The following is a 15,000-nucleotide window of genomic DNA, read 5'->3' as shown; positions in this document are numbered from 1 at the left end:
ACGCCCTCCCTCCAGGAGTGCCAGTTTGCCGGGAGCACGCCCAGCCTCAGCCTGACCAATCAGGAGGACACGGACGAGTCGTCGGAGGAGGAGGTACTGAGCGCTAGCCAGATTCTGAGCCACTCCAGCCTCGTAAGTCCCGCCCCAGCAGCCTGATTGGGCATGGTGTGCGTGTGTGCTGCTCCGATTGGCTGCTTTGCCACGGGAGTGGGAGGGGCTTAGCTGCTTGCTTTGGTTCTACATTATGCATTACATTACTGCCATTTGGCAGACACTCTTATCCAGACCAACATACAGTTGATTAGAGTAAGCAGGAGACAATCCTCCCCTGGAGCAATGCAGGGTTAAGGGCCTTGCTCGAGGGCCCAACGGCTGTGCCGATCTTATTGCGGCTACACTGGGATTCGAACCTCCGACTGGGTCCTAGTCATGTACCTTAACCACTACGCTACAGACTGCCGTTCTAGACTCCTCCCCCCTGCCCTCTCCGGCCCCGCCCCTTTGCACACCTCTGTCCAGTCACCTGTCCAAAGAGGAGTGGCATTGTTTTACTCCCCAGCATCTCCTCCTGACCTCAGTCATCTCCGTGACAGTCTGGTTCTGCTCCAGTCTGGTTCTGCTCCAGTCTGGTTCTGCTCCAGTCTTTCTGCTGCTTCCTCTTCATCCAGTTTTGGCTCCTCCTCCTGTAGCCCCTCCCCTCCTGCAGCCATGCCATCATAAAGTAACAGTAACCATAACGATCATGATGACCGCAATAATAATGATATTCATAACGTGAGTGTGTGGGAGGACAATGCTTTAGTGGGGTTTTGGGTTTTAGTGCTTTAGTGGGGTTGTAGTGGTTTAGTGGGGGTTTAGTGGGGTCGTAGTGGTTTAGTGGGGGTTTAGTGGGGTCGTAGTGGTTTAGTGGGGGTTTAGTGGGGTCGTAGTGGTTTAGTGGGGGTTTAGTGGGGTCGTAGTGGTTTAGTAGTGGTTTAGTGGGGTCGTAGTGGTTTAGTGGGGGTTTAGTGGTGTAGTGGGGTTGTAGTGGTTTAGTGGGGGTTTAGTGGGGTTGTAGTGGTTTAGTGAGGGTTTAGTGGGGTCGTAGTGGTTTAGTGGGGGTTTAGTGGGGTCGTAGTGGGGTCGTAGTGGTTTAGTGGGGGTTTAGTGGGGTCGTAGTGGTTTAGTGGGGTTTAGTGGGGTCGTAGTGGTTTAGTGGTGGTTTAGTGGGGTTGTAGTGCTTTAGTGGTTGTTTAGTGGGGTTGTAGTGCTTTAGTGGTTGTTTAGTGGGGTTGTAGTGCTTTAGTGGGGGTTTAGTGGGGTTGTAGTGCTTTAGTGGGGGTTTAGTGGGGTTGTAGTGGTTTAGTGGGGGTTTAGTGGGGTTGTAGTGGTTTAGTGGGGGTTTAGTGGGGTTGTAGTGGTTTAGTGGCGGTTTAGTGGGGGTTTAGTGGGGTCGTAGTGGTTTAGTGGGGTTGTAGTGGTTTAGTGGGGGTTTAGTGGGGTCGTAGTGGTTTAGTGGGGTTGTAGTGGTTTAGTGGGGGTTTAGTAGGGGTTTAGTGGGGTTGTAGTGGTTTAGTGGGGGTTTAGTGGGGTTGTAGTGGTTTAGTGGGGGTTTAGTGGGGTCGTAGTGCTTTAGTGGGGGTTTAGTGGGGTTGTAGTGCTTTAGTGGGGGTTTAGTGGGGTCGTAGTGGTTTAGTGGGGGTTTAGTGGGGTCGTAGTGGTTTAGTGGGGTTGTAGTGGTTTAGTGGGGGTTTAGTGGGGTCGTAGTGGTTTAGTGGGGGTTTAGTGGGGTTGTAGTGCTTTAGTGGGGGTTTAGTGGGGTCGTTGTGGTTTAGTGGGGGTTTAGTGGGGGTTTAGTGGGGGTTTAGTGGGGTCGTAGTGGTTTAGTGGGGGTTTAGTGGGGGTTTAGTGGGGTCGTAGTGGTTTAGTGGGGGTTTAGTGGGGTCGTAGTGGTTTAGTGGGGGTTTAGTGGGGTCGTAGTGGTTTAGTGGGGGTTTAGTGGGGTCGTAGTGGTTTAGTGGGGGTTTAGTGGGGTCGTAGTGGTTTAGTGGGGGTTTAGTGGGGTCGTAGTGGTTTAGTGGGGGTTTAGTGGGGTCGTAGTGGTTTAGTGGGGGTTTAGTGGGGTCGTAGTGCTTTAGTGGGGTTGTGTGTATGAACAGGGTGTGTGTTCTCTTAATGTGCAGGTTTGTAATGGAAGTGTTAAACAGCTGTGAGATGCCAGTGTGGGGCCTGGTGTTTGCCTTTTTCACCCCTCCTGTTTCTCCTCTTTTCTTCCTGGTTACTGAGGCAAACCACAGCTCTGTTTCCTTAGTAATGCCCCTCCCCCTCCCCCCTCCACAGTTAAACAGCGATTCCGCGACAGACGAGACAGCGTCCAATCACGTGGAGTCTCTGCAGCGCTCCCTGGATTCGTCCAATCACGTGGAGTCTCTGCAGCGGTCCCTGGATTCGTCCAATCACGTGGAGTCTCTGCAGCGGTCCCTGGATTCATCCAATCACGTGGAGTCTCTGCAGCGGTCCCTGGATTCGTCCAATCACGTGGAGTCTCTGCAGCGATCTCTGGACTCGTCCAGCAGTGTGGTGATGGAGGAGGCCCCTCCCCTGCCACGCCCTGACAGCCCGCCCCCAGCCTGGACCCCGCTCAATCAGACAGCGCCAGCAGCAGCCAGCCGCCTGAGGTGGGACCAATCGGGGGACACAATAAGCTGTGGTGCACTGGCGCTTTCTAGAACCTTCTTCCTCCTCTCTTCTCCCCCCCCCCCCCCACCCACCCCGTCTCGGAGAGCTGTGTGGGTCTGGGGCTCCCTCTCTCTCTGGCCCTTAGGGGGCGCTGTCCTGTCTCTGCTGTGCTGGATGCCTGGCTGTGGGACTCTACCGCAACCTTTCATTCCTCTCAGTCTCTCTCTCTGTCTGTCTGTCTGTTTCTGGAGTGGGCAGAGCTTGCTTGTTGTGTGATTGGGGGAGAGATTGTCAGGATGAACCTCAGGCTGGCTGTGTTGCATGAATTCAGACAATGAAAAAACCACAGCCTCCCATTGGCCCTCAGTCCAGCCCCCCCCCCCTATGGAGCACAGTGGACATTCCCCTGCCCCAAAATCAGCTGACCTCTGACCTGCCTGTGAGTATGGCCCCTCCCCCTTATCCCACCAAATGTATTCTGCATCAGGTCCCCAGATGGCATACTAACAAGCGCAGATTAAGTATGCAGTGTGCGTTCAGAGTGCACTATTCCAGGGGCAGCGGTATTGCTGCTACTGCTACTCTCTGTCCACTTCATCGCTGCTGCAATGAAAGAACTATGGTCCTCATCAATCATGCTAATTATTTAACTGGTAATTGGTACAAAAATAGCCTCAGCTTAATGGACTCTTTATCTGCTTGTTGCTTTTCGTGAGTTAGCTTGTCCCTGGTTACTAGTTAACCGATAGCTGCTAGCTACAGAAAAGCAGGTCTCAACGAAGTTGCTAGCTAGCCAGCCCTTTTTATTATGGGAGTGATGGGCAAAGGAATTAGAACTCCCCTTTTTATAAAGAGAGAGAGAAAGAGAGAGAGAGAGAGAGAGAGAGAGAGAGAGAGATATCCATGTTTAATAAACTAAAAGCTGTGTGCTGTTCCGTGTACTAACACACTAACCATGGTGCTAACGATGGGCTGCATGTATGCATCACCTTCTTGTCCGTACAGGTTAATGAAACAGCCTAACCAGGCTTTGTGTGAAGGTAACTGGGAGATGGAGACTGGGTGTCTATTCTGTTGTGATTGGGTGTGTACTTTACATTGGTTGGAGACCTAGGTGTGTGCTGTTCATTGGTTGGAGATCTAGGTGTGTGCTGTTCATTGGTTGGAGATCTAGGTGTGTGCTGTTCATTGGTTGGAGATCTAGGTGTGTACTTTGCATTGGTTGGAGATCTAGGTGTTTGCTGTACCTTGGTTGGAGATTGAGGTGTGTTCTGTTCATTGGTTGGAGGTCTAGGTGTGTGCTGTTCATTGGTTGGAGATCTAGGTGTGTGCTGTTCATTGGTTGGAGATCTAGGTGTGTGCTGTTCATTGGCCAGAGATCTAGGTGTGTGCTGTTCATTGGTTGGTGGTGTCCTGAAGGTGATTGTGTGAAATGGCCACTCCTCTGTGTGGTTCTGAAAGTGAGCTGAAGGTTATCTGTGCATTAGCATGGCAGGCTAATGGAATGGCTTCCAGAAAAGCAGAGATAAACTCATCAATACTCTGATTCACCCATCCAGTCAGCCCCTAAAAGCTTTCCCCCTAATCACTGTATTACAGGCCTGCTGGCCGCCTGCCCACACTGCCGTTTTAATGCATTTAAATACACACACACTCACACACACACACACACACACACACACACTCACTCACTCACTCACTCACTCACTCACTCACTCACTCACTCACTCACTCACTGAGTGGGAGGGCCGTGTGATTGGGTGTTTTTTAGCAGTATGGCCGTGTGATTGGGTGTTTTTGGCAGGATGGCTGTGATTGGGTGTTTTTCAGCAGTATGGTCGTGTGATTGGGTGTTTTGTAGCAGGATGGCTTGTGATTGGGTGTGTTTCAGCAGGATGGCGGTGTGATTGGGTGTGTTTTAGCAGGATGGTTGTGTGATTGGGTGTGTTTCAGCAGGATGGCCATGTGATTGGCAGGTTTGAGGGATTGGGGGTGCTTGTCTCACTAGCGCCCCCTGTGGTGGTTTGGTGCAGGACGCGAGCCTGACGGCGGTAGACGATCTGAGCAGCAGCGTTAGCGAGGACACTGGGTTCGGCAGCGCCCCCCCGCTGCCCCCCGAGCTGCCAGACCTCCCAGACCCCCCCCCGCAGAGCCCCCCCAGCTCCCTCTGTGAGGACGAGGCCCCGCCCCCTCCCGCCCCGCACAGCGGCCCCGCCTCCGTCTGCGAGGAGGACGTCACTCTGGCCCTGAAAGAGCTGGACCAGCGCTGCGAGGAGGAGGCCCACCTCTCCGACCTGTCCAGGTGAGGCACGTACCTGTGCGGGTGAGGCACGTACCTGTGCGGGTGAGGCACGTACCTGTGCGGGTGAGGCACGTACCTGTGCGGGTGAGGCACGTACCTGTCCGGGTGAGGCACGTACCTGTGCGGGTGAGGCACGTACCTGTGCGGGTGAGGCACGTACCTGTGCGGGTGAGGCACGTACCTGTGCGGGTGAGGCACGTACCTGTCCGGGTGAGGCACGTACCCGTGCGGGTGAGTCACGTACCCGTGCGGGTGAGTCACGTACCTGTCCGGGTGAGGCTGACAAAGATAGAGGGGTAATGTTGGTCACATTGGCTCAGGAGGTAATCGCGGTTGCCTGACGGTCAGAGGGCTGCTGGTTGCTGGGCTGCAGGGCGGCCTGTAGCGTAGTGGTTAAGGTACATGACCCTGTAGCGTAGTGGTTAAGGTACATGACCCTGTAGCGTAGTGGTTAAGGTACATGACCCTGTAGCGTAGTGGTTAAGGTACATGACCCTGTAGCGTAGTGGTTAAGGTACATGACCCTGTAGCGTAGTGGTTAAGGTACATGACCCTGTAGCGTAGTGGTTAAGGTACATGACCCTGTAGCGTAGTGGTTTAGGTACATGACCCTGTAGCGTAGTGGTTAAGGTACATGACCCTGTAGCGTAGTGGTTAAGGTACATGACCCTGTAGCGTAGTGGTTAAGGTACATGACCCTGTAGCGTAGTGGTTAAGGTACATGACCCTGTAGCGTAGTGGTTAAGGTACATGACCCTGTAGCGTAGTGGTTAAGGTACATGACCCTGTAGCGTAGTGGTTAAGGTACATGACCCTGTAGCGTAGTGGTTAAGGTACATGACCCTGTAGCGTAGTGGTTAAGGTACATGACCCTGTAGCGTAGTGGTTAAGGTACATGACCCTGTAGCGTAGTGGTTAAGGTACATGACCCTGTAGCGTAGTGGTTAAGGTACATGACCCTGTAGCGTAGTGGTTAAGGTACATGACTGGGACCCGCAAGGTCGGTGGTTCTAATCCCACTGTAGCCACAATAAGATCCGCACAGCCGTTGGGCCCTTGAGCAAGGCCCTTACCCCTGCATTGCTCCAGGGGAGGATTGTCTCCTGCTTAGTCTAATCAACTGTTGTCCCTCTGGATAAGAGCATCTGCCAAATGCCAATAATGTAATGTAATGATTTGATCCCGCCCTGGCGTGTCGAAGTGTCCCTGAGCAAGACACCTTATTCCCAATAGCTCCTGATGAGCTGTAGGCTGCATGGCAGCCAATCAACGTTGACGTGTGTGCGTGTGAATGGGTGAATTTGAGAATGGGGAAAAAAGTGCCATTGAGCCAACACTGGCTAAAGCACACTAGCACAGCCAACACTGGCTAAAGCACACTAGCACATTTGCCATTTACCATCTTGCCATTGTGAGAGTTTACCTGTTTTCAATGAGAGAGAACACCTGTCAGCAGAGGTGTGTGATTGGAACACGGTTAAGGTTTTCTTCTTGCTGTTGAAAGCGGTGGTTTGGTGGGATTTGGGGCTCAGTAAGGCATCCCACCGACCTTACTGCAGGGAGAGGACACTGCTGCCATTAAGAGAATCTCCTGTCTGTCTGGCAATGGGCCGAGCATGCCTCTGCATTAGCCTGAAGGCCAGCCAGCACTGGCTAGAGGACACTAGCACAGCCAGCACTGGCTAGAGGACACTAGCACAGCCAACACTGGCTAAAGCACACTAGCACAGCCAACACTGGCTAGAGGACACTAGCACAGCCAGCACTGGCTAAAGCACACTAGCACAGCCAACACTGGCTAGAGGACACTAGCACAGCCAGCACTGGCTAAAGCACACTAGCACAGCCAACACTGGCTAGAGGACACTAGCACAGCCAGCACTGGCTAAAGCACACTAGCACAGCCAACACTGGCTAAAGCACACTAGCACAGCCAACACTGGCTAGAGGACACTAGCACAGCCAGCACTGGCTAAAGCACACTAGCACAGCCAACACTGGCTAGAGGACACTAGCACAGCCAGCACTGGCTAGAGGACACTAGCACAGCCAGCACTGGCTAAAGCACACTAGCACAGCCAGCACTGGCTAAAGCACACTAGCACAGCCAACACTGGCTAAAGCACACTAGCACAGCCAGCACTGGCTAAAGCACACTAGCACAGCCAGCACTGGCTAAAGCACACTCGCACAGCCAACACTGACTAAAGCACACTCGCACAGCCAACACTGGCTAGAGCACACTAGCACAGCCAACACTGGCTAAAGCACACTAGCACAGCCAACACTGGCTAGAGCACACTCGCACAGCCAACACTGGCTAAAGCACACTAGCACAGCCAACACTGGCTAGAGCACACTAGCACAGCCAACACTGGCTAAAGCACACTAGCACAGCCAACACTGGCTAAAGCACACTAGCACAGCCAACACTGGCTAGAGCACACTCGCACAGCCAACACTGGCTAAAGCACACTAGCACAGCCAACACTGGCTAAAGCACACTAGCACAGCCAACATTGGCTAAAGCACACTAGCACAGCCAACACTGGCTAAAGCACACTAGCACAGCCAACACTGGCTAAAGCACACTAGCACAGCCAACACTGGCTAAAGCACACTAGCACAGCCAACACTGGCTAAAGCACACTAGCACAGCCAACACTGGCTAAAGCACACTAGCACAGCCAACACTGGCTAAAGCACACTAGCACAGCCAACACTGGCTAAAGCACACTAGCACAGCCAGCACTGGCTAAAGCACACTAGCACAGCCAACACTGGCTAAAGCACACTCGCACAGCCAACACTGGCTAAAGCACACTAGCACAGCCAACACTGGCTAGAGGACACTAGCACAGCCAACACTGGCTAAAGCACACTAGCACAGCCAACACTGGCTAAAGCACACTAGCACAGCCAACACTGGCTAAAGCACACTAGCACAGCCAACACTGGCTAAAGCACACTAGCACAGCCAACACTGGCTAGAGGACACTAGCACAGCCAACACTGGCTAAAGCACACTAGCACAGCCATCACTGGCTAAAGCACACTAGCACAGCCAGCACTGGCTAAAGCACACTACAGCACTAGAATATACTTATAAATAAGTCTAATAAATACCTCATTACATTACATTACATTAGTGGCATTTGGCAGATGCTCTTATCCAGAGCCACGTACAGTTGATTAGAACAAGCAGGAGACAATCCTCCTATGGAGCCATGGCCCAAATCCTCAAGGGTCCAACGGCTGTGCGGATCTTCTTGTGGCTACACTGGGATTTATCATTAAATCTGATCAGAATCCAAGTTAGTGTCATTTTCAACCACTAACTATGTGACGTATGGTTCTTTTAATTGAGTACGCCGTTAAATGATATTGGCCCTTTTGAATTTCTGTCAAGCTGCCCGGTCTGTATTAAAAGCATTTTAAAAATGTTTATTCCTACATGTGGCTGGTGTAAAGGTTTGTTAAAAAAAAAGAAAAAAGGTCCTTGTAGCTTATTGTGGTTGGGTTTAAAAAAATATTTTGTGTAACCTTATTAAAAAAAAAAACCGTGCGCTCTTTCAAGGCTTGAGGGCAAAATGAGTCGCCTGATGTCCGTAGCTTCCGAACCCAGATCACCATTAGTGCCGATTCAGATTCACCCTTTGGCTGTCACACCCTCCTCCTGAGGTGTTCCCATCCATGACTCCTGCATGTCCTTTCACACTAGCATGTATCTTAAAGAGTCGTTTATTTTGACCGTATCTAATGGTGTGGTGGTTTTTATTTTATACACAGTGATTACAGAAGGGAAGGTCATCACAAATCGAATCGCAATATAGGTATGGAAATATACACACATAGGTATGGAAATATACACACATAGGTATGGAAATATACACACATAGGTATGGAAATATGCACACACAGGTATGGAAATATACACACATAGGTATGGAAATATTGTGATTCAGTTTTTCCCGCCTCGTTCGGCCTCACGCTGGCGCCCCGTGCACCCCGTGCGCTCCTGGGCTCGGTCCGGTCGCTCCTGGGCTCGGTCCGGTCCGGTCCGGTCGCTCCTGGGCTTGGTCCGGTCCGGTCCGGTCGCTCCTGGGTCCGGTCCGGTCCGGTCGCTCCTGGGTCCGGTCCGGTCCGGTCCGGTCGCTCCTGGGCTCAGTCTGGTCCGGTCGCTCCTGGGTCCGGTCACTCCTGGGCTCGGTCCGGTCCGGTCCGGTCCGGTCGCTCCTGGGCTCGGTCCCTCGGGTTCGGTTCTTTGTTCTGCTTTCTGTTCCTATCCTTCTGGGGACTTAAGCCCACCACGCATGTGTGGCCCTTCCCATTCTTTGCCCCAGAAAGTAATCCTGTCTGTCTGTGTGTCTCTGTGTGTCTCTGTGTGTCTGTCTGTCTGTCTGTCTGTCTGTCTGTCTGTCTGTCTGTCTGTCTGTCTGTCTGCGTGCGTGCGTGCGTGTGTGTGTGTGTGTGTGTGTGTACAGTCAGGATGAAGGGGATGCAGAAGAGTTCCTGGAGCTCCAGGCGTCTCCCCCCCCCTCGCCGTTCCTCTCCGCTATCTTGGCAGCCTTCCAGCCGGTTGCCTATGACGATGAGGAGGATGCCTGGCGTTGCCATGTCAACCAGATGCTGTCGGACACAGACGGGTCTTCTGCAGTACACACCTTCCATGTGTTCTCACGCCTCTTCCAGGTGTGTGCGCGCGTGTGCGCGTGTGTGTGTATAATGTGTGAGTGTGTGTGTGTGTGTGTGTGTGTGTGTATATATAATGTGTGTGTGTGTGTGTGTGTGTGTGTCTGTAATGTGTGTGTGTGTGTGTGTATATATATAATGTGTCAGTGTATAGTGTATGGTGTGTGTGTGTGTGTGTGTGTGTGTGTCTAATGTGTGTGTGTGTGTGTATAATGTGTGAGTGTGTGCGTATAGTCGGTGTGTGTGTATTTGAGTGTGTGTGTGTGTGTATATATAATGTGTGAGTGTATAGTGTATGGTGTGTGTGTGTGTGTGTAATGTGTGTGTGTGTGTGTGTGTGCGTGTTTGTAGAGTATCCAGCAGAAGTTTGGCTGTCTGACTCATGCGGCGGTGAGTTTCCTGGGGGAGGGGCTGTGGCGGATTGGGGAGCGGTTCTGCAGCTCTCTGGAGGAGATGATGGCCTGTTCCCAGTGTCCCACAGTGCTGCTGGACGCAGAGACCGTGAGTCTATACTATACACACTACACTATGCACACACACTCTACACTACACTATACACACTATCCACACTACACTATACACACACTCTACACTATACACTACACTATACACACACTATCCACACTACACTATACACACACTATACCCACACTCACACAGACACGTGCGGTTTGATGACGGTGTGTGTGTGTGTGTGTGTGTGTGTGTGTGTAGCTGGTTTCGTGTGGGCTGCTGGAGACTCTGAAGTTTAGTGTTCTGGAGCTGCAGGAGCATCTGGACACCTACAACAGCAAGAGGGAGTCCACCCAACAGGTGAGTCTCTTAAACCCGCTCACCGTACCCTACCCTTTCCACTGGCCCCCAGTCCCGCCCACCTGCACCTGACCCTACGGGACCGTAACCCCCCCCACCTGACCCTGTCTACAGCACCGTAACCCCCCTCACCTGACCCTGTCTACAGGACCGTGACCCCCTCCACCTGACCCTGTCTACAGGACCGTAACCCCCCTCACCTGACCCTGTCTACAGGACCGTAACCCCCCCCACCTGACCCTGTCTACAGGACCGTAACCCCCCTCACCTGACCCTGTCTACAGGACCGTAACCCCCCTCACCTGACCCTAAAGCCTGATCGACCCTAATCGACCCTGATCAACTCTAAAGCCTGACCGATACTCGTTGTATGATACTGGCATGACGAACATTACACACATACACATACGAGCAGGTACATAAATACACACGCACACACGCACTCGCACATGCACGCACGCACGCACACACACACACACACACACACACACACACTCTGGCACACACACACACTCTGGCATTCACACACACACACACACACACACACACACACACACTCTGGCACACACACACACACACACTCTGGCGCACACACACACACACACACACACACTCTGGCACACACACACACACACACACACACTCTGGCATTCTCACACACACACACACACACTCTGGCATTCTCACACACACACACACACACTCTGGCATTCACACACACTCACGCACACACACACTCACACACACACACTCTGGCACACACTCCGGCACACATTAAGTGTTGCAGAAGTGTAATTTAAGGCAGGTACACACATGCAGATGTGTAGTTTAAGGCAGGTACACGCACGCAGAAGTGTAGTTTAAGGCAGGTACACACACAGGGTTCATGGGCTCCTTGTTTGAGGTGCTTTGTCAGTAGCTTTGGCAGGTTGTGAAAGAGATGTTTCTGTCCCTGCAGTGGCTGGATAACTGCAGTTTTCACACTATAATAATACTATAATAATGTCCCCAGAAGGATAGTAAGTAGAGACTTGTGTGCTTGCTGTGTCTCACGTTACACACATGGGATAATAATGTCCCCAGAAGGATAGTAAGTAGATATTTGTGTTCTTGTTGCGTCTCTACAGTGGCTGGATAACTGTGTGAAAACATTTGGCGACAAAGACAGTGACTCACGGACCAACACACAGGCCCAGGTAAGCCTTCCCACTCTCCTACTGAACCAATCACACACAGGCCCAGGTAAGCCTTCCCACTCTCCTACTGAACCAATCACACACAGGCCCAGGTAAGCCTTCCCACTCTCCTACTGAACCAATCACACACAGGCCCAGGTAAGCCTTGCCCACTCTCCTACTGAACCAATCACACACAGGCCCAGGTAAGCCTTGCCCACTCTCCTACTGAACCAATCACACACAGGCCCAGGTAAGCCTTGCCCACTCTCCTACTGAACCAATCACACACAGGCCCGGGTACACTTGACCTATGGCATGAATGAAAAACACATTGAGTGTGTGTCTGTGTGGGTGGGTGTCTATGTGTGGGTGGGTTTAATGAATTTAATCAGACCAGAAAGTACAGTATCGGAACACAGATGCCCCAGAGCTGCAGTACTGTGCATGGCCACGTTCCTCAATTAATATTCATGATGACAAACTTGATTGTTTGGGCTTCAGCAGTATGGAGGGTTAGGGTTAGGCAGCAGAGAGGAGTAAGGTTGGGCAGTTGGGCGGGGTAAGGTTGGACAGTTCGGCGGGGTAGGGTTGGGCAGTTGGGCAGGGTAAGGTTGGCCGGGGTAAGGTTGGGCAGTTGGGCGAGGTAAGGTTGGGCAGCAGAGAGGGGTAGGGTTGGGCAGCAGAGAGGGGTATGATTGGGCAGTTGGGCAGGGTATGGTTGGGCAGCAGAGAGGGGTAGGTTTGGGCAGTTGGGCAGGGTATGGTTGGGCAGCAGAGAGGGGTATGATTGGGCAGTTGGGCAGGGTAGGGTTGGGCAGCAGAGGGGTAGGTTTGGGCAGTTGGGTGGGGTATGGTTGGGCAGCAGAGAGGGGTAGGTTTGGGCAGTTGGGCGGGGTATCGTTGGGCAGCAGAGAGGGGTAGGGTTGGGCAGCAGAGACGGGTAAAGTTGGGCAGTTGGGCGAGGTAAGGTTGGGCAGCAGATAGGGGTAAGGTTGGGCAGCAGAGAGGGGTAGGGTTGGGCAGCAGAGAGGGGTATGATTGGGCAGTTGGGCAGGGTATGGTTGGGCAGCAGAGAGGGGTAGGGTTGGGCAGCAGAGAGGGGTAGGTTTGGGCAGTTGGGCGGGGTATGGTTGGGCAGCAGAGAGGGGTATGATTGGGCAGTTGGGCAGGGTAGGGTTGGGCAGCAGAGAGGGGTAGGTTTGGGCAGTTGGGCGGGGTATGGTTGGGCAGCAGAGAGGGGTAGGTTTGGGCAGTTGGGCGGGGTATGGTTGGGCAGCTGGGTGGGGTAAGGTTGGGCAGCAGAGAGGGGTATGATTGGGCAGTTGGGCAGGGTAGGGTTGGGCAGCAGATAGGGGTAAGGTTGGGCAGCAGAGAGGGGTAGGGTTGGGCAGCAGAGAGGGGTATGATTGGGCAGTTGGGCAGGGTATGGTTGGGCAGCAGAGAGGGGTAAGGTTGGGCAGTTGGGCAGGGTAGGGTTGGGCAGCAGAGGGGTAGGGTTGGGCAACAGAGAGGGGTATGGTTGGGCAGCAGAGAGGGGTAGGTTTGGGCAGTTAGGCGGGGTATGGTTGGGCAGCTGGGTGGGGTAAGGTTGGGCAGCAGAGAGGGGTAGGTTTGGGCAGTTGTGCGGGGTATGGTTGGGCAGCTGAGACGGGTAAGGTTGGGCAGTTGGGCAGGGTAAGGTTGGGCAGCAGAGAGGGGTAAGTTTGGGCAGTTGAGCGGGGTAAGGTTGGGCAGCAGAGAGGGGTATGGTTGGGCAGTTGGGTGGGTTATGGTTGGGCAGCTGGGCAGGGTAAGGTTGGGCAGCAGAGAGGGGTAAGGTTGGGCAGTTGAGCGGGGTAAGGTTGGGCAGCAGAGAGGGGTAGGGTTGGGCAGCAGAGAGGGGTAAGGTTGGGCAGTTGGGCAGGGTATGGTTGGGCAGCAGAGAGGGGTAGGTTTGGGCAGTTGGGCGGAGTATGGTTGGGCAGCAGAGAGGGGTAGGGTTGGGCAGCAGAGATGGGTACGGTTGGGCAGCTGGGCGGGGTAAGGTTGGGCAGCAGAGAGGGGTAGGTTTGGGCAGTGGGGGTGGTAGGGTTGGGCAGCAGAGACGGGTATGGTTGGGCAGCAGAGAGGGGTAGGGTTGGGCAGCAGAGAGGGATAAGGTTGGGCAGCAGAGAGGGGTAGGGTTGGGCAGCAGAGGGGTAGGTTTGGGCAGTTGGGCGGGGTATGGTTGGGCAGCAGAGACGGGTAAGGTTGGGTGGGGTAAGGTTGGGCAGTTGGGCGGGGTAAGGTTGAGCAGCAGAGAGGGGTATGGTTGGGCAGTTGGGTGGGGTATGGTTGGGCAGTTGGGTGGGGTATGGTTGGGCAGCAGAGAGGGGTAGGTTTGGGCAGTGGGGGTGGTAGGGTTGGGCAGCAGAGACGGGTATGGTTGGGCAGAAGAGAGGGGTAGGGTTGGGAAGCAGAGAGGGATAAGGTTGGGCAGCAGAGAGGGGTAGGGTTGGGCAGCAGAGAGGGGTAGGTTTGGGCAGTTGGGCGGGGTATGGTTGGGCAGCATAGAGGGGTAGGGTTGGGCAGCAGAGGGGTAAGGTTGGGCAGTTGGGCGGGGTAAGGTTGGGCAGTTGGGCGGGGTAAGGTTGGGCAGCTGGGCAAGGTAAGGTTGGGCAGCAGAGAGGGGTAAGGTTGGGCAGCAGAGAGGGGTAAGGTTGGGCAGCAGAGAGGGGTAGGGCTGGGCAGCAGAGAGGGGTAGGGTTGGGCAGCAGAGAGGTAAGTTTGGGCAGTGGGGGTGGTAGGGTTGGGCAGCAGAGACGGGTATGGTTGGCCAGCAGAGAGGGGTATGGTTGGGCAGCAGAGAGGGATAAGGTTGGGCAGTTGGGCGGGCTAAGGTTGGGAAGCAGAGAGGGGTAGGGTTGGGCAGCAGGGAGGGGTAGGGTTGGGCAGCAGAGACGGGTAAGGTTGGGCAGTTGGGCGGGGTAAGGTTGGGCAGCAGAGGAGTATGGTTTGGCAGTTGGGTGGGGTATGGTTGGGCAGCAGAGAGGGGTAAGGTTGGGCAGTGGGGGTGGTAGGGTTGGGCAGCAGAGAGGGGTAGGGTTGGCCAGCAGAGAGGGATAAGGTTGGGCTTATTCCTGTCACATATTTGTTCTGTCTTCGTTGGTCCTTGCCTCACCTGGAAATCGATCACACCCTGCCCCCCTCTCTCTCAGCAGCTCTCTCCTCCCTCCTCTGTGCGTGCGTGCGTGCGTGACCGTTAGTGCAGGGGTGTCAAACTCTTGTCCTGGAGGGCCACAGTGTCTGCGGGCTTTTGACATGTTTCAGCAGGACTGATCGTTTTAAGTCAAATCAAGTAGCCGTAGTACATGACTGTCATCACAGCCGTATACGAGC

The 15,000-nt window shown here is 53.8% G+C and overlaps 1 protein-coding gene across 1 annotated transcript in view; it reads left to right on the top strand.

Annotated features, from left to right (window-relative positions):
• fryl (furry homolog, like) overlaps positions 1 to 15,000 on the top strand; it is a 91,426-nt gene that overhangs the window by 70,305 nt on the left and 6,121 nt on the right. The window contains 8 exon segments of the mRNA XM_061238856.1: positions 1 to 132; positions 2,320 to 2,601; positions 2,604 to 2,657; positions 4,692 to 4,960; positions 9,445 to 9,652; positions 10,004 to 10,153; positions 10,367 to 10,465; positions 11,593 to 11,661. The exon segment at positions 1 to 132 is cut by the window's left edge and continues 69 nt beyond it. Coding sequence (XP_061094840.1) covers positions 1 to 132; positions 2,320 to 2,601; positions 2,604 to 2,657; positions 4,692 to 4,960; positions 9,445 to 9,652; positions 10,004 to 10,153; positions 10,367 to 10,465; positions 11,593 to 11,661 — 1,263 coding nt within the window.

This window comes from Conger conger, chromosome 4 (assembly GCF_963514075.1).
Source record: "Conger conger chromosome 4, fConCon1.1, whole genome shotgun sequence".
Lineage (NCBI taxonomy): Eukaryota > Metazoa > Chordata > Actinopteri > Anguilliformes > Congridae > Conger > Conger conger.
Note: the sequence above shows the minus strand (reverse complement) of the source record. Positions and strands in the feature narration are given on the sequence as shown.